The sequence below is a fragment of the Phodopus roborovskii genome, unplaced genomic scaffold (genome assembly GCF_943737965.1).
Source record: "Phodopus roborovskii unplaced genomic scaffold, PHOROB, whole genome shotgun sequence".
Lineage (NCBI taxonomy): Eukaryota > Metazoa > Chordata > Mammalia > Rodentia > Cricetidae > Phodopus > Phodopus roborovskii.
Window position 1 is genome coordinate 66,716,935 of NW_026126418.1, and position 21,053 is coordinate 66,737,987.

Here is a 21,053-nt window from a genome sequence, read left to right on the forward strand (position 1 = left end):
GCACAAAGCAAGGCTTAGTCTTGCCCACCCCCACCATAGGCTTTGGTCATCTCAGACATTCCCAGATCTGCCCTGGGAGAAGGACAACAGTAGCCCAGGATCCAGGAGCTTCCTTTCACAACCAGGACTTCTGGCCCGACCACCTGGTGGCCCTGACAGATACATACCCGTAGCTATGGTCTGGAGTGTTGTGAGCATGACTGGATACCCCTGCTCCTGCACACTCCCTGCTGTCCCTGCACTGCCCATCCCAGCCAGAGATGCATGAGGGACTTGGTCCCAGAATAACACCCCTTCCACTTGGCTTCCAGCATGAGCCACACCATGGGAAAAAAGCACAAACTGATGCTCATGGGGCATATATGAAGAGTGGCCCACCATCCTGCCCTGCAAAAGTAGACAGAGGTATTGGCTCCATTTGAGCTACCCCAGGTGCAGACTGTTTGAGGTACAGGCACCCCCACTTCACAGAAGCATTCCATGCCATATTCCCTCATCTTGGGGCTACAGCTCTGAGAGACAAGGCATGCCCTACCCTGGCCCGGTTGGCTGCTTGGCAGCTTCCTCAGTTTTATAGAGGAGTCACCTATGTCTAGCATGACAAAGGATAGACACAAATGGAAGGGGCCGGGTAGAAGGATGCCCCGCCCCAAGTCACCTTCATTTTGTGTCCTTGGAGTCCAGAGGTACCTCTAAACCTGAAGCAGGTAAACTGAGGCCAGCAAGTTCAAGGCCATTGCCAGCACTGTAGGTCACCATGGTGCCCTGCTGGTCAAACAGCTATCAATGATATAACTGGCTACTTCTCCAGAAGCACCCACAGTCCCACGGGTCGCATTCCATGGTCACACTGGGGCCACCACTGGTCTCCCTGGAGGAACAGTAACACACAGCCCTGCAAGCAGGAGGGAATGACACTGTTCTCAGGTCAGATCAGTGAGTACAAGGTATAGGGATTAGCGGTGGCCTGTCCAGTCCCAGGGCCAGTGCACCTGCAGAGCCCTTCAGGAGGGTGAGGTATGTAGGTATGGGGCAGGTGGTGTGTGTGGAGTTGTATGGCTGTGCATGTGGGTATTATAGGAATGTGGATGTGTCATATGTGCAGGTGACCAGTAGTGTTTATGGGTACACACAGATGTATGTGCAGGTGCACATACGTAGGGGTATGCACAGGTGACTGCAAATGTGGGTATATATAGGTGTATGTATAAGTGTACACAGTTATGTACGCAGTAAAGGCATGCACAGTTGCGCACAAGTACACACAGGTGTTGTGCAGGTATGTGTACACCTGGCCATACAGATTTGTAGGAAGCAGGCATGCACAGGTGTGCTCATGCCTCTGCTCAGTCAACACCCCTACCTCCCCACTGGTGAGATGTCGTCTATGGTTGGCTGTCTGCTGAGCAATCTGCCCAATCTGTCCTGGAGAGTGGGAGCCAGTGTTCTGCTGTTCCCTTTGGCTGAGCCCTGTCCAGTGCAGGCAGGAGTTGAGGACAGGTATCAGGAAGGACCAGTCAGTATATGGCCAGAATTAGCTCCCTTAGCTCCCTGGGGCCCAGCAGAGCTGTGCAGGGTGGGGTTGGGTAATGCCTGCATTATGTCCTTTGCAGATGAGATGAACGATCATCACCAGAACACCCTTTCCTATGTGCTTATCAACCCCCCACCAGACACGAGGCTGGAGCCCAACGACATTGTGTGAGTACAAAGTACTGGCCCTCCCGGCATCGGGCATCGGGCTCCAGGTCCCACAGTTGGCACAGGTCTGGTGTGGCTGGCTACCTGGCTTGTCATTCCAGAACCTTCCTTGGTATCTTCTTCTGCAGGTACCTCATCCGCTCCGACCCCCTGGCCCATGTGAGCAGCAGCTCCCAGAGTCGGAAGAGCAGCTGCAGCAACAAGCTCTCATCCTGTAATCCTGAGACCCGTGATGAGACACAGCTCTGAGCAGATGACACACATCTGCTGGGATGGACAGACAGACACATAACACGGAGGGAGCATTGTCACACACTGGCCTGGACTGAGCAGGCTGCACTATGACTATACAGTGGCTGCAACACTTGCCCCCAGAAAGGAAATCCTCTCAATGGGGCCAGTTATGAGACCACTGGACCACTCTGGAAGCTGACAGAAGGCACTTTTTAACCTGTTTTTACAAATACGTGTGACTTGCATCTCTTTACATAACTGTACCACAACTCGTGACTTGGGTCTGGCCAAGCTAGCAGCAGAGAAGGATCAGAGCAGGGACTGGACACTACCCTGGCTCCCACCATCTTGCATGGCTTCACTCAGAAATTTCTGAAGGGGTGCTGGGGTGTGCGAGAAGGAAAGACCTGGAACTGGGGAGTCCCATATGGACCGGGGGGACTTCCTCTGCATGGAAGCCAGCTGTGTTCTCTAGCCACCCATGTGCTGTTCTGATCAGAGCTTCAGCATGGTGCATGGCTCTGAGGCTACACCAGGGCCTATGGGTTGCCTCTCCCTAGAACCAGACAAAGGGCCAACCAGTAAAGGTGCTGTGCCCTTTAGGAGGAGAGCAGAAGAGGGGCTGCCAATGGATCCCCTAGGAGTCCTGCAGAGGGTCATAGCTGTGCAGGGAGTTCTGCAGTTGTGGCTATGGAGGTCAGATGCTGTTTCCAACTCTCACACTTGAGCTTCCCAGCCATGGCAGTTGGGGACACAGTATTGACAAACAATGTGTCTCCATGGACCATTTCACACACTCAAAGCAGTCTTGTCTCTGAACACCTGATCTGAGAAGCACAATTAGCTCTGGGCTCTGGCCATGCCTCAGGTCTCCAGAGATTGCTCCACGCAGCTGACTTCATTCTTGTTTATGGTTTGTATGGTCAGAACTGGGACCGTCTGTTAAAACGGATATATCCTGCAGGCATGCATGGGTCTGGAAGATATTGAGGCTCACCTGTTTTAGGGTTAGACCTGCCTCATGTACTTCTCTCCCCAGACTTCACAGACTCATGACCTCATGGCCAGCATGACCTTCTCAAAACAGGAATAAATCCTCTGTGGCTATGGGTGGCTGGGTCTGGGCAGCTGCCCCAATGTGTATGAGTAAGAGGGTGATGCCCAGAAGAGGACATCCTGGCGAGCTGACAACCAGCCTCCCCTATGGTCCAGCATGCCCCTGAGGTAGAAACAACTCAACCTAAGGCCCCAAACTCCTGGAAATCCATCCTCGCCCCACTCTGGGGAGGAAGGTGCCCTTAATGTGAGTATGCAAACCTCTCTGTGCTTTTTGGGTGTCCTGAAAGGCTGGGGCGAAGGGATGGACCAAAGAGCCCAGGCAGAGCAGATGGAAGCTTGGGCAGGTGGTAAGGGGTGAGGCAGCTGCTGTAACCTGCCTGATAGGATGCCCAAGACTAAGCCTCCCCTTCCCCGGGGCCTGCCTGCAAACCCAGCCTTACCTGTTTGGGACCTGCCTCTTACCCCCACTGCTTGCCTGGCTGAGACCCACTTGCTCAGAAAGTATGCATGAGTTTTGGTGAGGTGTTATGGAACAGAGTTAGCTGTAAAGACTCAGGGATGAAGTTCTGGTGCCTAGGTAGAGAAGCAGGTGGTTTACCCTAGGCTAGGGTCTATCAGTGGCCATCACTCTGTAGCAGGAGACACAGGAGAGTCATGCTGGTCTTCCTCTGGATGGGGCTATGGTCTTCAAGCCCATGCAGGAAGAGCTGCCACCTGACCCACACTTAGGTCGGGTTCACTCTCCTGTGCACCTGAACCATGGAAACACATTTCCAGTCTCTCCGTGTGTGTGGCGGGGGGATTGTCTTCCTACAGCTATAGGCAGATACTTTAGCCCAGCCTTAAGCTAGCTCCTAAAGATGCTAGCCCTGGGACTGGCACTTGGTCCAGGAGGATTTGTGTGCTGTGAGATATCAGACACCAGCTCAATAAAAAAGCCACCTGCACACCTGGAACCTTCCATAGCTTCTGTTGCCTTCATCTCCAGGCTTGGATGACATTCTGTCTTTGCAGGAACCCTGTCCCCAGTCATCCTTGGATCCCATCAATTCTCCCAGCCCTCACACCCTGCTGGCCTTAAAGGCTCTCATGAAACACTTGTTCCAAATGGAAAGCATCTATCTCGGCCCAGGAACTAGAATAAACATTGCACCAGAATTTTCAAAGTATACAAAATTAGCAAGAAGCCTTTTCTTGTCTTCATTCCTAACCAAAAACTGCTCAGAATAGTAAAGTACCAAGTGCCTCAGGTACTGTAGCCTATGGTTAAGTAAAGCAGTAACAGCAGTGCTGTGAGGGGCCGGGGCTGGCAGCAGTTCCACGGTGAGGGGGTTGAGCTGGGAGCCTGTGCAATGCATAAGTGTTTGCTGCAGGTTCTAGGTCGTCTCAGCAGCATCTATTTAAAGATGTGCAGTGACAGGCATAGGAAGGGATAAGTCATTGCCTAAGCGCTTAGTACAGAAGAGGAGGAGGGGCAGAGATGGAGACTTAGGCAAGGATAAAACAGTTGCACGTGGGGGTAACACCAATCCAACTATACATCTGCCACACTGAGGGTAGCTTTAGCCGGCCAATGACAAGACAGGTCCACAATGGACAGAAAGCAAGACGGAGGCATGAAAGCATGACATGACACATCTCCCAGGTCCCTTACTCTGCCCACCCCACATACTCCTGCTGTGAGGCATCTCAAGACAGGTTCCTGAGGGTGTGTGACTCTCTCTCTCTGCCAGAACACCCACACCATACTGAGCCCCATCATGCTCTTACCCCACCATTCTGACCCCTCACCTCACTGGCACCATGGAGTCACATCTTAATGACCTCAAAGGTCATTTTTTTTGTCACAGTTGGAGGGAAGGGGGTACAAGTGGTTTCTCTGTATAACCCTGATCATCCTGGCACTCACTCTGTAGACCAGGCTGGCCTCAAACTCATAGATATCTGCCTGCCTCTGCCTCCCGAGTGCACCATCATGCCCAGTGAGTCTTGTACATCTTCAGAGTTTCAGTACTTTTCAAATAACCAGGCCAGTGAGAAAGAGGTGGTTGTAGGTGCAGTGTTCTGGAAGGTGCTATACAGTGGCAGGTATGTAGGGAACCCGATAGAACTGCAGGCTGTGCTCACACTGGAGTCCAAGGCCTCAGTCCCTAGCCTTACCACACACAGGACCTGGGACCTAGGGGGCTCAATTAGAACCCTGGGGTTGGAACAGCAGCAGTCTAAACTCAAACACAGTCAGAAGTTGTGCAGCCCTAGGCTGGGAGGTTCTAAGCATTGCTTATATCCTAGCGCAGTCCCTCCAGCCTGGGCCTGTGTCTGCAGAAGCAGGTGCCTGTCTGCTCCGGGCCCTGCAGTGTAGCTTCCCAAAGCAACTGCAGCTCACACGGAATCCGCAATGCTCTAGCCTTGAGCTGCGGGTGAAACCTGCCTTCTAGACAAATAGCTTCAACCCTGGCCCAGAGCCCTAGGGAGAGTCATTGTCCATGCCATGAAGCTTTTCGAGGGCAACTCTGGCTATGCCTAAAAGGTGCCTGCCAGGGGTGCGCAGTTGTACACACAGCAAGCCACACCCCTATCTTTTGTTCAGATCCCTTGCAACCAGACACACCCCCATGCTTCCCTGGCCTAGGGCCTGCTTTTCCTTCAAGTGGGAGCATCCAGCTCTACACACCTTCATGATTCAATAGACATGTCCTAAACAGTTGGCAGTGGTCCAGGAGACAGCAGGCACTGGAGCTGCTGTCCATTCCCAGCCTCAGCCTGAAGCACAAGTCCACTAAGTGGGATGCAAAACAGGACCATGGCCTTGTCTTTTGCATGGGTGAAGGCACTCTTACCTCAGACTCGGGGAAGCTCTCAAAGACTGTGGGGCAAGTGAGCAGTCCTTTACCAGGGAAACAGGCACAGGCCCATGATAAGAGCTCAGCAGCAAGGCACAAGCCTGGACTTTGAAAGTAAACTTCTTAGAACTTCCATCATCCCACCAGGTTAGACTGCTAGGGTAATGATACCTCTGGGTGGCACCTACACTGACTCTCCATCTTGAAGATAAAGGACAGCCCTCCGCCCTACCCCTCCCCACAAAGCAGCATTTGTAGTCCCTGCTCTGCCCACTCTCCTCAGGTGGAATCCTAGCAACCAAGAGAGGCCTAGCCAGGGCCCTGGACCCAACACAATCAGCACATAGCATTGGCACAAGCAAATGGTGCACTGGTAACCTGTAGAAGCTGGCTCAGCCGTTCTCAGGGGGCCTTACTTAGCTGGAGGCACTGCCCTATCTCCCTACAAACACTTCACCTGAAAAACATTTAAGTTTCCCAAGTATGTGAGAAGATGGAATCTTACCCACTATGGCACAATGAAGACACAAGCCAGTTATAGTGGCATATACCTTTGACCCCAGGATTCAAGAAAGAGAGGTCAGCCTGGTATACACAGCAAGTACCAGACCATCATGGACTACATTAGACCATGTAAAGAAAGAAGGGGGTGAGGTGGGGTGGGTGGAGGAAGGTTGCCTGAAGATCCAGGTTTGGTCATAGTACCTACCCGGCAGTTCACATCCATCTACAACTCCAGTTCCAGAAGATACAATGCCCTCTTTGACCTCTGTGGGTATGTGTTGCAATCTACACATGCAGCAAACTTTCATAAACATAAAACATAACTCCACAGAAATCCCCACCCTAGCACACACTGGGGTTGAAGCATGAGACATTCAGGGGCAGTCAGGAATGCCAGCCCCGCTTCTGTCCCTAGACATTGGTGTTCTTCAGCACTTTGAAGCCCAGTGAGTCCTGTTGTGCCAGTGTCCAGACATCAAATAAGGGCTGCCTTCCAATAGTCCTCAACTGAGGACTGCATCCTCCCACACTGGTTTAACATAGAGAATTCTGATTCCTGTTGTCCTCTGCAGTTAGTAAATCTGCTTCATATATCTGATCTTGACACTTCATCTTATCAGGCCCAGACTAGTAGGTAACTGGACAGTCAACAAGCTTTGTGATCCCTGTGTTATGCATGAACCACTGAAGTATAATAGGGCAATCACCAACCCAGGTAGCTGTCATTTTGGACCAAGCTCTCTGCTCCTGTAGGAGCCAACATCTTGTCTATCACCTGCTCTGCCTGCAACCACAGGGGCCTCCCTGGTTGCTCACCTATACACCTCAGGGTCACAATATGTAGCCCAGGCTGGCTGTGAACTTATCACCTGCCTTAGTCTCCAGAGTGCTCACGTCGTGAAGCTGTGTTTTATATCTAATGCATACTACTGTGTTCTTTGGGCAGTTTCCAGTATTTCACCATACAAAAATGGGATGAAAATCATGTGAGGTCAACTCTTCAAGTAGAAGTCTTGCTGAGATGGCATCTACCATGGTAAAACATACCCCAAACTCCTATTTCAGACCCAAGCCCCAGAACTTTAGAATATGACTTGGTTTGGTGTTAAGATTTTAAGAGGGTCCCCAAGGTCATGGGGCCCAAACCCATGTCACTGATGGCTCTAGGTAGTCGACAGATACAGAGGGACGCAGCATAGAAACTGTCTGCAAGCTAAGGAAAGTGGCCATAGGAGCTGGTCCTGACACCCCTACTTATCTCAGGCCTCTAGCCTTCAGGGCTGTGCAACGCCAACTCTGCTATAAGGTGTGTGTTGGGGAGGTGGGGGGGGTAGGAGGGGGGTGTTGTGCAGGAATGCAAGTGCTAGAAGAAGCCTGAGATCAAATGCTCCTGGAGCTGCAGTTACAGAACTCAGCTCGCTCTCAGCATAAATGTTACAAAAAGTCTGCAAACCAGATCTGATGATGGGTAGAAAGGATAGAACTGGGTTCATTCATGCTAGGAAAACAGGATTGCCTAAACACTAGGAAGAAGGAAAGTAAGAAAAGACTCACCAGCAGTTCAGTGGGAGAAAATGTATCCTGTAAAAAAACCTAACCTAACTCTTTGATGATCCCCCATGGAAGGCCTCACTCTCCCTGGGTAGTGGATGTGGGTGGGATGGGGGTTCAGTGGGGTCATGGGAGGGAGAAGGAACTGGGATTGATATGTAAAATAAGATTGTTTCTAAATTAAATAAACTTAGCCTAACTCTGGCCCACTAAGAGAGGAACACCCCGACAGATGGAGAAGGATGTCCAGCACCTCTGCCAGGCAGCTGCGGGTAGGAGCTACACCTGGCAAAGACAACCAAAGCCCCGAGGACTGTAGAACAGGGACAAAAAATAACAAGAAAAATTCCTTTCACCAAATGTTAACAGAGTTCAACTACATCTATCAACTGCAAGAATTAGAGTTGAGCAAGATTGCTCATGACAAGTTAGACAGGCAAGTGTTTTGCATTTGTATGATGCCTACATCGGATGCTATTAACGGGAGACAGGGATTACAGATAAGATCCCCAGCACTCTCACAGTAAGCCCAGCTGAAGGCGCTGGCCCTGCTTGCCTGGAAGACTCAGGCACCATCATCTTACAGCCTTCTGAAGAGCTTCATTACCTCCGGGCTTCAATTCCTCTGTACCAAGCATAACGCTCTGGATGGGGTCCTCACCCATCTACCCACAGACGAAGGGCCCAGGGGAAGAGGAACAAAGTCACAGAGCAGCAAACAGACAGACTCTTACACTGTCCCCAGCCCAAAGCCAACCCCAGGTGTATGACAGGCAAGAAACCAACAAACCAAAAGCAAGAATGCTTAGAGATCACTTTAAAAGTCCCCATGATCCTAGAGCAGAGAGGAAAGGTTGCCCACCACCACCACCACCCCAGACAGGGTTTCTCTATAACAGCCTTGGCTGTCCTGAAACTCACTCTGTAGACCAGGCTGGCCTCAAACTCACAGAGATCCACCTGCCCCTGCCTCCCAAGTGCTGGGATTAAAGGCGTACACCACCACTGCCAGACAGTAGGGGATTCTCAACACTAATAACAAAAAGTTATTAATGTGGCCCTAGAAATCTTAAGAATTATTTATCACAAGACCACATGAAAAGGGAAAAGCCAAATCAATTAGCAAAAAATAATGAAATAGGCAAAAACTTGTATAGACAGCTTACAAGACAAAAAAAAAAAAGTACAACTAACAAATGAAGAGATAGAAATATGGTCAATTTCACGTGGCCAGAAATGCCTGTCAAGGGCCGAAGACCATGTGGCCATCAAACAATAGACAGTTTGGGATAAACCAATGGATAAAAGCATTTGCTGTGTAAGATTGGTGATGAGAGTTTGGTTTTGAGAGTTCTACTCTCATAAAAGTAGAACTCACTTTGTAAAACAGGCCAGCTTCAAACTCACAAAGATCCACCTGTCTCTGCCTCCTGAGTGCTGAGATTAAAGGTGTGTGTCACCACCACTCGACTGACACATTATTGTGGTGGTGCATGCCTTTAACCCTAACACAAAAAGGCAGGTCTGTTCTTTTGAAGCCATCTGGTGTACACTGTGAGTTTCAGGTCAGGAAGAGCCTTATATTGAGACCTCATCTAAAAGTTTCTAGAAAGTCACAGCTTGCCCTATCTGCAGTGCATACAATGGACAGCTCCTGCCTCTGCCCTCTGAAGAACTCCTTTGAGTCAGTAAGAACTACCTGATAAAAACTGAGTGAAAAAGCACCAAGGAAACTGGAATCTCACAGGAGAGGAGCAGTCTTGATGAACACATGGCTGAACAAATGACAGCTCTCCATGATGGTCCAAAGCCTGAACCCTCCAGGACTCCTAGGAGCCCACTGTGAACCAGCACGGTCAGCTAGGCCCATAGGCCCATGCAGCAGGAACAGAACTTGTGAGACCCTCCTGTGAAATCTCTAGGTTTTTCTCACCAGGAAGCCAGAGGGCAATGGCTCCTCCCTTCCTGCTTCCCCAGGAGCCTCCCTGGGTCTGAGAAGCACCCTCTCCTCTCTACTATACCACCTGAAGGACTGCACATCAGGCCTCAAATCTCTCAGAATTTCATTTTGGGGTATCCACCATATATCTCCACCCTACCCATAGGCAGGGTTTGGCTGTGAAGTGCCAACTTAGTGCTGGTGCATAGTGGCAAAGCTTGCTCACGTGGCATCCTGGGTGGCATCAGAGACAGTCCAAGGAAGAATACCAACTGAGGAAGGCAGAGGTGAAGGGTTCAGCTTTCACCTACGTGCTCTGGCCTGTGCCTATAACATTCAACAAATGCCATTCCTTAAAGTAAACCCCAGGGGCTGGTGAGAGAAATAAGAGGTCGCTGGTCTTCCAAAGGACCCGACACTGTCAGGTGACTCATAACTACCACCTGGAAATTGGGCTGGTCATTCAATAGTTGCTGTTACGATCTGGGTGGGGCAAGGAAAATCACTCCAAAAAAAGAAGGTGCCCTGCAGTGTTTCTGAAAGGGTGGGCACCCATGAGAACAGGTGGGCCTAGATGGCACCAAGACCACCTGGTTCAAGGGGACTCTCCTTTGCCCCCAGATACCCAGAGGTGGACCTCCTAACTACTTCTGTAGCTCTAGGCAAAATATGCCAGACACATGAATAGGACTGCAGCTGTGGGGAAGGAGACAGAACAGACAGCTGTGCATGAGCTTGGGCAGAGGGCAGACTATCCTGGAAGGGCCCCTCCAGTCCTACACATGCATACACACAAGCTCACACACACACACACACACACACACACACACACACACACACACCATGCACATGCACACTTGCACACACTCATGCATGCTCTCGAGCACACACATGCATTCACTCACATGTACACATTCATATGCAAAATGCACACACTTGCACCCACTCCCATTCACACGTGAGCACTCACACCCACAAACACTGTGACGTCAGTCCACTAGCTCTGGGATCTCTGCAGGAAGGATATTTCTACAGACTGCCGGTCCCATAGAGCAGAGCTACCATCCCAGTGAGAGCCCCATACCCATGTCCACACCACAGCAGGTCCACAAATGGCATTAGTAAAGTACTCTCTGTGACTTCACTGTTCCCATAATGCCTGGTATTTGAAGCCGCTGAGGGCATGCTTTCTGCTCTCCCAGGAGATGCGTGATGTTGAAACCTATAGCCTCCCTGAAGGACCCCTGTACCCAGTACAGAGGCAAGCAGCTGGGACTGTTCATGTTTTAAAGTTGAGCTGAGTGATGACCACCAGGTACAGGGGATGGATGGGACAATCCCAGAGCAGTAGCAAATGGCACCCTCATCTGATGCCAAGCCTAGAACCATGAATCCCAGAATAGGGACAGGACCCACATTAGCCAGCAGAGACTATGTCTGCCCAGAGTACTGTTCCTGCCAGGGTCTGCTCTCCTGGGACAAGAAACAGGAAACAGGCATGCTCGTGAGCCAAACAATCACTTGCCTTGAAGAAACACGAAGGGAAAAAAATGGCTTAAGTGTCAAGTGTCACTGTGAAACAGCAGCACCTAACCATTCCCGGCACCACAAACTTTTATCACAACCTCAGAACTGCGCCAATGGCAGGGAAGGAGACCGGTGTGAGTGGGCAGTTAGGCACCTAAGCCTGAATACAACTTTTACTACTGAACATAACCCAGGAGTAAGGTAAAGGGGAACCCTGGTGACAAAGGTGAGGGTTCCAGAGAGCACCTCGTGAGAATGCACACAGCATTGCCAAGGGCTCCACTCCCTTTAGAAAGGTCTACCACGAACTACAGGCCCAGAATAGAGAGCAAAATCAACATGTCTTTTGAAAACAATGGCTGTGTCAGTTCAACTGAAAATAACCACACAGAATGCCAAGCTCTAGACACTGGAGCTTGGCTGACCCCTGACCCCACACAACATCAAACACAGGGCCACATTCTCAGGGCCAGCTTTGTGGCCTTCTAGAACTAGTGCCAGTGGCTGCACAGAACTCCCACAGGTTCATATAATGCAAGAAACCTCAACAAACGCTGTGCTGCTTACAGCATAATAGTTTCATTCTCCCTATACCCTATGTAAACAAGACAGGATCATTTCCAGCCAGGAGGACACAAACCTGGGATACTATACATCTTGTCTTAGTGTGGGGACAGGTACCTGACTCTGAATCTTGCATGTGAACAGGACCTTTCCTTGGGCAACAGCTTTCAGAACAAGGCTGACTTGGGTCTCCCTTCTCACGGGAAAGATGTACCATACTGCTGCTAGGTTTGTACTACCCATCTTAACTGTGAAGAAACACTACTCTGGTGTGCGCCATTAGCGGAGCACAGCCTGGGCTCACACACTCATCTCCATCACTCAGGCTTTGCTATGTAGCTCCTTACTACTCAGGGAGTGATTAGGGAAAGCAAACAACACTCAGAGACCTTGGATGGGTAAAGATCCTGGTTGCTAGCTATTGCCAACGCTTTCCCAGGCCACAACCTGGCAAACAGTATGAGGATGAGGGACCAGGGGAGGAACCTATCATCCACACACTAAGATACATTAGGGAGCCCAAGGTTTTTGTCACGGAAGCTTTTGTCACAGCTCTGAAATTCCTAACCATGCCCATAACACAGCCTTCAAATGGACACACAGTGGCACCAGAAGATACCGGGAACACACAGTGTGTGTGTTGTCACAGTTTTTGCCAACATAAAACTAGAAATAACCTGGGAGGAGAAAATCCCCACTGAGGAACTGCCTCCATCAGACTGGCCTGTGGACACATCTGTGTGGCACTTTCTCGCCTGCTAACTGATGTAGGAGCGCCCCCCCCCCCCCCCGTGTAAGAAGGGCAGCAGAACAAGCTAGTAAGGAGTGTTACCCCATCGTCCCTGCTTCAGTTCCTGCCTTGGCATCCTCAATGGTGGGCTGTAATCTGTAAGCCAAATAAACCCTTTCTTCCCCAAGTTGTATTTGGTTGTGGTTTTTATTTATCATGATTTTCATTTATCACAGCAACACAAAGCATAGAACATCAACAATACTAGATACAGAAATGCCCCAGAGTGCACCCCAGATACCAGGAAAGACCCTGTGCCTGCAAGGTACAAACTTATTGCAAAGGAATCAGTGAGAAATGAGAGGATACTGGGTATGGCTGCTTCCCAGCTAGGGCTGTTACCTTGGCCACAGCCACAACACTGGAGACAGCGCTAGCTTTCCACACATGGTATAGAACATAGGTAACCAACCATAAAATGAAACCACAGATAGGCTCAGGTCGCCAAGACCTCTGTAAAGGTGCACCCAAGTTTATTAACTTTCAACAGAAAAAAAAATTTATTTTAATACTTTCTTCTTCCAAATAAAAATCATAGTTCCAAACAATCCAGAAGTAAATTTTATGTTATGTCACTTTTTAATATTGCCTGAAGAAGTCTAGGCCTGAAAAATCTGACTAGAGATTACATTACAGGAATACACTTAGACCATCAGGTCAAAAGGTCACACTAGAAATAGTAATCTTTGGCATGCATACACACATGTAGACATGTGTATACACAAGCCACCTACACACACCTATGTGCACATACTCCCATATCCACATACAGGTATGTCCCATGTCCACACACACGGATGCCTGCAATTGCTTGTGTGCACACATGTACACATTCACAGGCCCCTCACCTCTCCATGTGTCTGCACATCTATTTCTGAGAAGCTTTTTTTAATACCAACCATCCTGTGCTCCTCAGATCTGTCGTTTCCAAGGAATGCGCCACATGAGTCATCATGGACTTAATCACCTGACACTTTCTGCACAAAGTCCCATTATAAACCAGGAGAGCATCTTGTCTTCATGCTGCTGGAGACCTGAGAGGCTATGTAATGTGGGTAGCCTTCCCAGCACAGCTGGTCAGGCACGGTCCCCACACACGGAAGGACTCAGTGCAGTGTGTATAAACACAGCAGGCTGCGGCCAGGAGGCCCCAGATCACCACCACGAAGTCCTGGACCTGAACCATCCTAATAAAAACCACTGCTGTGCCATGGCACTCAGAAGGCAGGGTTCCCCTTAACTGTCAAGTCACACAGCCTAGACAGCAACTGCCAGGTCTTCCAACTCTTCATGAAAAATAATCAAATCCCAAGGCAACACGGAAGTCATATGCAGCTGCTCAGAAGCCAGGAGCTAGCTGGGGACACTGTCAGCAGACGGAGTTGTGACAACCACACACACAGTTAACAGAAAGCCAGCTCATTACTTTATTACATTTTAGTGCTTTCTTAAAATAAATATGGTAACATCAAGTGCACAGTGAGAAATGAAGACACGGAGGGGGGAGGGGCGGGGGGCGGCGGACACACAGCTGGTGGCAGGCAGTCACAGACTTTAATGCTCATACAGCACAGTACCACGCCTGACTGGACACACGGTCGCAAGGGAAGAGGAAGCTGTCAACCTCACACCCTCTACTTTCCATCCCATGCTCCTCTTTTCCTCTGTCTACCTGGCACTGCCAGTGTTAACACTTGTCTAAGTTTCCTCTATTACCTTCAGTTCTCTCCTACAGTTCAGACAGATTCAAGTAACACTCTCAAAAAAGAAATGTGCAAAACTAAAAGAGGCTCCAGGGTCTTCCCACACTGATCTATGGCTGGGCATGTCTGCTCTGATGGAGTCAGCCACCACAGGGACACGGGAAAAGGGCCTGAAGCAGCTACACCATTCTGAAATAAATGCAAATAACCACCAAGTTTTGAAAGAGGCAACAAAAAAGAATTAGCAACCTCACCTGAGAGTGCACACCCCACAGAGCATGCTGTTCCTCCAGAAGCAAGAACTCTGGTAGGCAAACCAGGACATCACAACACCACGAAGGAACCGGCGGCCAAAGCGTGGAAAGTACGCTACTATACCAAAATCTGCTTTTATTAAAGTGAACAAATCAGCATATTCCCCAGACCTAACCAGTGGCGGCTACAGCCGGCTTAGGCTGCCTGCTTCCAGCGAGGCCACCATCAGCTAGCAGTACCCCACAACCCTCCCAACTGTGTGGCAGAAATAATCACTCCAAATATGTAAACGTCATTTTAGCAGAGGACAAACTTTGCTGATTTCAGTGCTTTTAGTGAACTGGCATTTTCAGTAAACTTTTTCTGAGCAGCAAGGAACAGGATATTTTTTTTTTTTTTTCAGAAATCTTAGAACTGGATATAAAGGTTGGCAGTAGACACAGTCAATAAATATCATACAATTTCTAAAATGAAAAAGATTTCCCATACGAACTCCTTTTATGAAGACATTCAAACACCCTGACCCGAGAGTGAGCCTCGGCCCTATATCACGCACAATTACAGCTGGCCAACGTGGGGCATCAGGCAATGTGCAAAGGGGTGGGTGAGGGGAGGCCAGAGAGCAGATCACATTTAACTTATCCTGAAGAACTTCAAGTGAGGGGGTCCACAGCCCAGGCCTCACTCCATGATGTCCCTTATTCTGGGGATGTCAGGGGTCAGCAGGGCCACAGTAGCCGTGCCCAGGAAAGCACAGCACTCATTCCTGTATGCTCCGTGCCCAGCGTCCATGTGTGCAGGGGTGAGAGGGTCTGCTCTGTTCTGTAGGAACCTCTGTAAACACTGTCCGTGGCTCCTCACACTTCGTACCAAAGGGATGGAAATAATAAATAAGGATCCTGCCAGCACATCCTCTCAGTCCTGGCTGCCATAGTCACTTACGAGTCTGGGTCTTCTTTGGCACTGTGGGCCTCTTGGGCTGCCACAAGTGGTTATGGATTGTGAGTGCATCCACGCTGACAGACATGGTCTTGGCTGGGATCAAGTTAAACTGCTTTCGGTCTGAGCTGTATTTATACAGTTTGTCAATCATCTTCTTGGTGATGCTCTTTGGCCCAGTGCCAGTGAGTTTGTAGATTTCTTCAGTGTCAGGCTGGTAGCAGTAAAGCGCCCTGAACTGGCATCCAGCATCTCGGAACAGAATGATGTAGTGGTTGGCATCACACTTCTCCAGCTCCTGGGGAGTGGGGAGAGATAAGAAACACTGAATGACACTCTTATAGCCCAGGTCACCATAATTGTCCAATGGGTAGGTATTATTCCAAAGCAGTAAGTGTCCAATAGCACACACTTCTAAATAGGTCCAGCACAGCCTCTATACTTTAAAAAGTATGGTTGGCAACTTGATAGAGCATCGGTTGCTGACGACATTTTACCAGTCTAAGCAAGCAAGGAGAACAAGCTGCTGAGGCAAACTAAAGAATTACAACAGAAGATGCTTCACAGCATTACACTGGAGAAATGCAAATCAAAACCAAGAGAGCATCACTTCCTGCCCTCTAGAATGTCTAAAATAAAAGACTGTAAGGGCAGGTGTGCAATGCTGTAGTCCGCAAGGAAGGATTCCAGCTATTCTACACACTGTGGACACAGAGTTTTCATATGGCCCAGTGATTCCTATTGGCTGTGTATGTGTGTGTACGTGTGTACGTGTGTGTGTGCGAGCATGTTACACTTGTGAAGGTCAGAGTCAGAGTACACCTTTCAGGAGTCTCTTCTTTCCTTTGACCATGGAATCTGCAAATCAATCTCAGATCACCTGGTTTGCACACCAAGTGCTTTTACCTACTGAGCCATTTCACTAGTCCCCAAAAGCCAAATATTCTACGACTATATGCAAAGTCCAGAACAGGGGAATCCAAGGAGACAGGATGCAGATCAGTAGTTGCACTGTTCCACTCAATATACTAAAACCCACCGAGTTATGGTTTTCAAAGGGTGGATTTTGTGATCTGAAACCTGGCTTTTTTGCACCCCCCCCCCCAAGACAGGGTTTCTCATGTATCCCTGACTGTCCTGTAGACCAGCCTGGCCTTGAACTCAGAGATCCACCTGCATCCCAAGTGTTGGAATTAAAGGTGTGCACCACCACAACCATTGTGGAACAGCAAAAGAACCACCACCACATAATGAATGATGATATTGATACCAGGCTTGCTGAACAATGTGTGCGAATAGATGTTCACACCTGTGAACATGGATGCAATCTTCCAGTAAAACTTTCTATGCTAACAGTCTGGCTGGGCTCCTGAACTCTTACTGGGAGCTTTGCAGTCTCAGCCAGCTGTCTGCTGTGTGGATATTGGTGAACAGTGTGCAGTGGCCCAGGGAGAACAGGTACAGTGAGTTGGCTCCTATCCAAGGAAGAATAACCAACGATGGAGTCCATGACAGCCCTGTGAGTCAATCAAGAAGACAGCCACAGACTTGAAAGGTGAGTGTGAAGGTCTGATTCCCATCAGACATGGATTCCACACTCTGTAAGCATTCACTGTGCAGATGTGGGCCCTCCCTCTCACCACCCAGACTGAAGCATGTCAAACCCTAAGTCTGACCCTCACTTTCTCACTACCTTCTGGATCCTTGTATTTGTTAAGGCTACTAACTTGTTCATTTGTTAAGACAAAGCCTAATACTACTGTCCAGGATAGCCTCAAAATCACAGTAACCCTTCTGGCTCAGGCTCTTAAGTGCTGAGGTTATAGGCCTGAGCTACTATATATAGACACAGAAGCCTCAGGGAAGGTGACAACCAACACAGTAAAGACAAGCCATATCTCACCTGACCCAACTTTTAAGTTATACTTGTTCTTCATTTAAAAGCATCTCATCTACTCTAGAGTGAAGGGTGTGCTTAATAGCAGGGTATGTGTTGACTATGCAAGCATAAGGCTCTGGTTTCCACTGCTAGGGTCAAAAACAACAACGACAGCAAAAAAGTCCCACCACAAACAACATACCCATACATTCCCCCACAGGAATGTGGGCACTGGACCCTCGTCCTGGCTCTCTCATGGCCCACACACAGAAGTGTCCTCTTCCCCAACTGGAAAGCCTTACATTTAGCTTTGTCCCACATGAAACCATGAATTGACTTTTTAATGAATTAAAGCTCCACCTCTCTCCACCTTTCAAAATTCCTTCCTCTGTAAGGGTCCCCAAGCCCTGTCCCTATAGGAACTCTGTGTTCAGGCCTCAGGACACACCCTTTACTCCCTGGTAATCAGGAGGAAAAGACTCCATGGATACTCAGTATCAGGGTAGTTTAAATAACAGAAAGAGAACATACCTTGCTCTGAGCAAACACCAAGGGCTAATAGACTGTATAATCTACAAGCACCTTTCAATTTGACACTTGCCTCCAATATTGAATTCTTGTGAGGTTCATTCACTTTTCCAGCCAGACAGCAATGGGAGATGGCATTGTGAATAATTGGTTTGTTTGATTTGCTACTGGGCTCCTTAAAGAGTTTAGGACCTAAGAAAACCGGACCAAGATTTGCAAAATTAGTAACAAAGGCCAAATACACACAGAAGAGAACACTTTTCTCAAAAGTAAATACAGAAAGCTGCAATCATGGACAGTTAAACATTTTTTTTTTTTTTTTTTTTTTTTTTTTAAGACAGACCATACGGACCTCTTCAAATCTATTCAAAAGAATTTGCAGTTATAAATTTAAAAGAAAGAAAGAAAGAAAGAAAGAAAGAAAGAAAGAAAGAAAGATTAAAGTTACTATAGCTACTTTCTGACTTGAGTGTCTTTACTAGATAAATTACAAACCCAGAAACCTGAAAATCTAAGGTTCCAAGTGTCTAGGATGTGCGATCCTGCTTAGCTCTGCTCTCAAAATAGCAGGGAGTTGGCATTATCTGTTGCCCATGGGACAAACGTGAGGACAGGTCAGGGACTCTACTGTGGACACCCAGGAGTTGGATATAGCTCTGACCCTGTATAAATACTTATTTTTAAAAAAGACCTCTTGGCCAGAATAAAAATGTACTTTAAGGAGCGTTATACCTGGTGCCCCTGTGGGCAATATACCCTAAAGAGGTAGATACCTGTGTACTCAGCCACAGAAGCCAAAGAAGAAGCTGCCGATGCAGTCTCCCAGTCTCGGTCTGTGCTCCTGCTGGGGTTGCGGCTCAGGATGGGTAAGGCTTCCAGCGATTCCACTCTGCAGGCAGAAAGACGAGGTGCTCTAGCTGCACCGCTCTTCCACCATGGCCACCCATACCACCAGGGCAAAAAGCATGCCCACTGCTGCAAGGTGGAGGACATTGGCCGGTGCAAGGAGTGAGTGATGCAGACTCAGGAACAGAGGACAAAGGACAGGTGACTAACAGCTGTCAAACGGTGAGGACACCCGGGGAAGGAAGGGCCACAGTGGGGCTAGTATGTAAACCATGCCTCAGATACTCTTGAGTCCTGGCAGGTCTGGACTACACATGTAGGGACTCAGTGCCATCAACAGTAAACAACAAGGCTGAAGACTGGGAAAACTGCTTACAAGGTAGGCTGATGCTCTCTAGGCAGGCTCACAGGACTTAGAATTTAGCTGAGTTACCAACTTCCAGAACAGAACTAAAGCACCATGCAAGGTTCCCCAGCAGTCCTCCACAAAGTCTTGGACACATAAAGCCACTAGACACTGAGGAGGCAGGAAAATGCCTCTTCACAGACAACACCATTCACATGAACCTGGCTACAACAAGAAGTCAAAACACGAAGGGGTTCCTAAACCTACAGTAAAAATTCACTGATGCCTGGACAGGTACCCATAGCACCTGTAAAATTACTTCATAATGCAAAGGTAAGTTTTAACAGTTGGTGGAAAATGGAAAACACCATTTTAAATGATCCAAATAACCCAAAAGCATTGGCCCCTGCCTGACTCACAGCCTGAGAAAGATATTTACATTTCAGGTTGTCCCAGCTGAGAGTGTGACTCCATTAACTGGCAGTCTGCAGAACTGTCAGGATCAGAATCGATGGAGAACAGTCCTGAATTAATAGCATTTCAAAATATCCAGTCTGGGCAACTGACATCAGGGGTATTAGTTATGGGGACAACAGATAACAGATGACTAGACAGACTGGGAATCAGAAAAAATGATGGTGCTGATGGTACCATGCGCCTTTAATCCCAACACTCGGGAGGCAGAGGAAGGCAGATCTCCACGAGTTCAAGGCCAGCCTGGTCTACAGAGTAAGTGCCAGGGTAAGTTCCAAAACTATACAGAGAAACCCCATCTGGAAAAATAAAGGAAGAAAGGAGGGAGGGAGGGAGGGAGGAAAAATGATGGTTTGACAAGTATGATGTTATGAGTTACGTACTACAGTATGTGGGTGATGGGACTGTCACCCACTTCTATGCAACAAGAAGTGCACACATTTGACAAGAGAAAGAATGAGGAAGGGTGTCACAAAAGCTACTGAGCTCTGGTGAAGGTAGGCTGGGTTTCTTCCTAAACACCGTGGAACTGGTTACAAAACATCTTTCCTTCTGCTTTGATCTGGAAGGGTCTCTCTCTTAGCAAGTGCACTGAGATGCCCCAGGCTGCTGCTCCCAAGGCTGCTTGGCCTCCTTACCGGTGAGAAGGTGTACCCCCTGAATGAGCACTCTCAGCTTCTGTGGTTGCCGCAGACGCCAAGGACAGGCTGGAGCCAGAGTGAGTGCGGCTCAAGTTATCAGCTGCAGGGACAGGAAATCAACAACCTGTGAAGAGCTCTACCAGGTCCATCCCTGCTGCCCTAACTCACTGTGACACAGAGTGTCCCTCTGCCAAACACAGCCAACTCTCTGGCCCAAACCCTGCATGCCCCTTGCCATCTCAAAGCATCACATTTTGGTCTTAATTTCTCAAGCCTGTTTAAAGGGATAATTTCCCATTAACGCCACCAGCCTCACATAGGTCTTGAAAATTACAATGAGATAAAGAAGCTGAGCACTAAATAGCAAGTGCAGCATGGGTGCTGGATGAGGCTGCTTACGGGTGGAGGAGCACTTGGTTCCAGAGTCACTACAGGACTCTTCCCGGTGAACTGACTTTGGCCGAGGCTTTTTAGGCTTTGATTTAGGTTTGCCAAGTCCTTGCTCCTCCAAGGCCTGCTGCTGCTTCCTCCGCAAGTACTCCTGTTTAATAAGCTCTCGACGAGCCTTCTCCTCCTCCTTCCGTAGCCGATCCTCCTCAGCCTTACGCCTGAGAGCAAAATGGATTCACAAGAGACTGGGTCAGAGGCATTCTTCCTAGGGATAAATCTACCAGACTCATGTCTTGTAGCCCTCCCCAGGGTGGCTCTCTCTGCAGATTTCTATGGAAGT

The 21,053-nt window shown here is 48.8% G+C and overlaps 2 protein-coding genes across 15 annotated transcripts in view; one reads left to right on the forward strand and one right to left on the reverse strand.

Annotated features, from left to right (window-relative positions):
• Window positions 1-2,018, forward strand: part of Kcnt1 (potassium sodium-activated channel subfamily T member 1) — a 56,298-nt gene extending 54,280 nt beyond the window's left edge. For all 12 annotated transcript variants that reach the window (XM_051184869.1, XM_051184871.1, XM_051184870.1 and 9 more), the window contains 2 exons: window positions 1,614-1,701; window positions 1,830-2,018. In XM_051184869.1, the coding sequence (XP_051040826.1) occupies window positions 1,614-1,701; window positions 1,830-1,950 (209 nt within the window). In that variant the 3' untranslated portion in view covers window positions 1,951-2,018. The remainder of the gene's footprint in view (window positions 1-1,613; window positions 1,702-1,829) is intronic.
• A 12,097-nt stretch (window positions 2,019-14,115) lies between these two features.
• The window catches only part of Camsap1 (calmodulin regulated spectrin associated protein 1), a 55,686-nt gene continuing 48,748 nt past the window's right edge, over window positions 14,116-21,053 (reverse strand). For all 3 annotated transcript variants that reach the window (XM_051184876.1, XM_051184875.1, XM_051184874.1), the window contains 5 exons: window positions 20,723-20,931; window positions 20,321-20,423; window positions 18,790-18,905; window positions 18,090-18,208; window positions 14,116-15,907 (listed from right to left, as the gene is read on the reverse strand). In XM_051184876.1, the coding sequence (XP_051040833.1) occupies window positions 15,605-15,907; window positions 18,090-18,208; window positions 18,790-18,905; window positions 20,321-20,423; window positions 20,723-20,931 (850 nt within the window). In that variant the 3' untranslated portion in view covers window positions 14,116-15,604. The remainder of the gene's footprint in view (window positions 15,908-18,089; window positions 18,209-18,789; window positions 18,906-20,320; window positions 20,424-20,722; window positions 20,932-21,053) is intronic.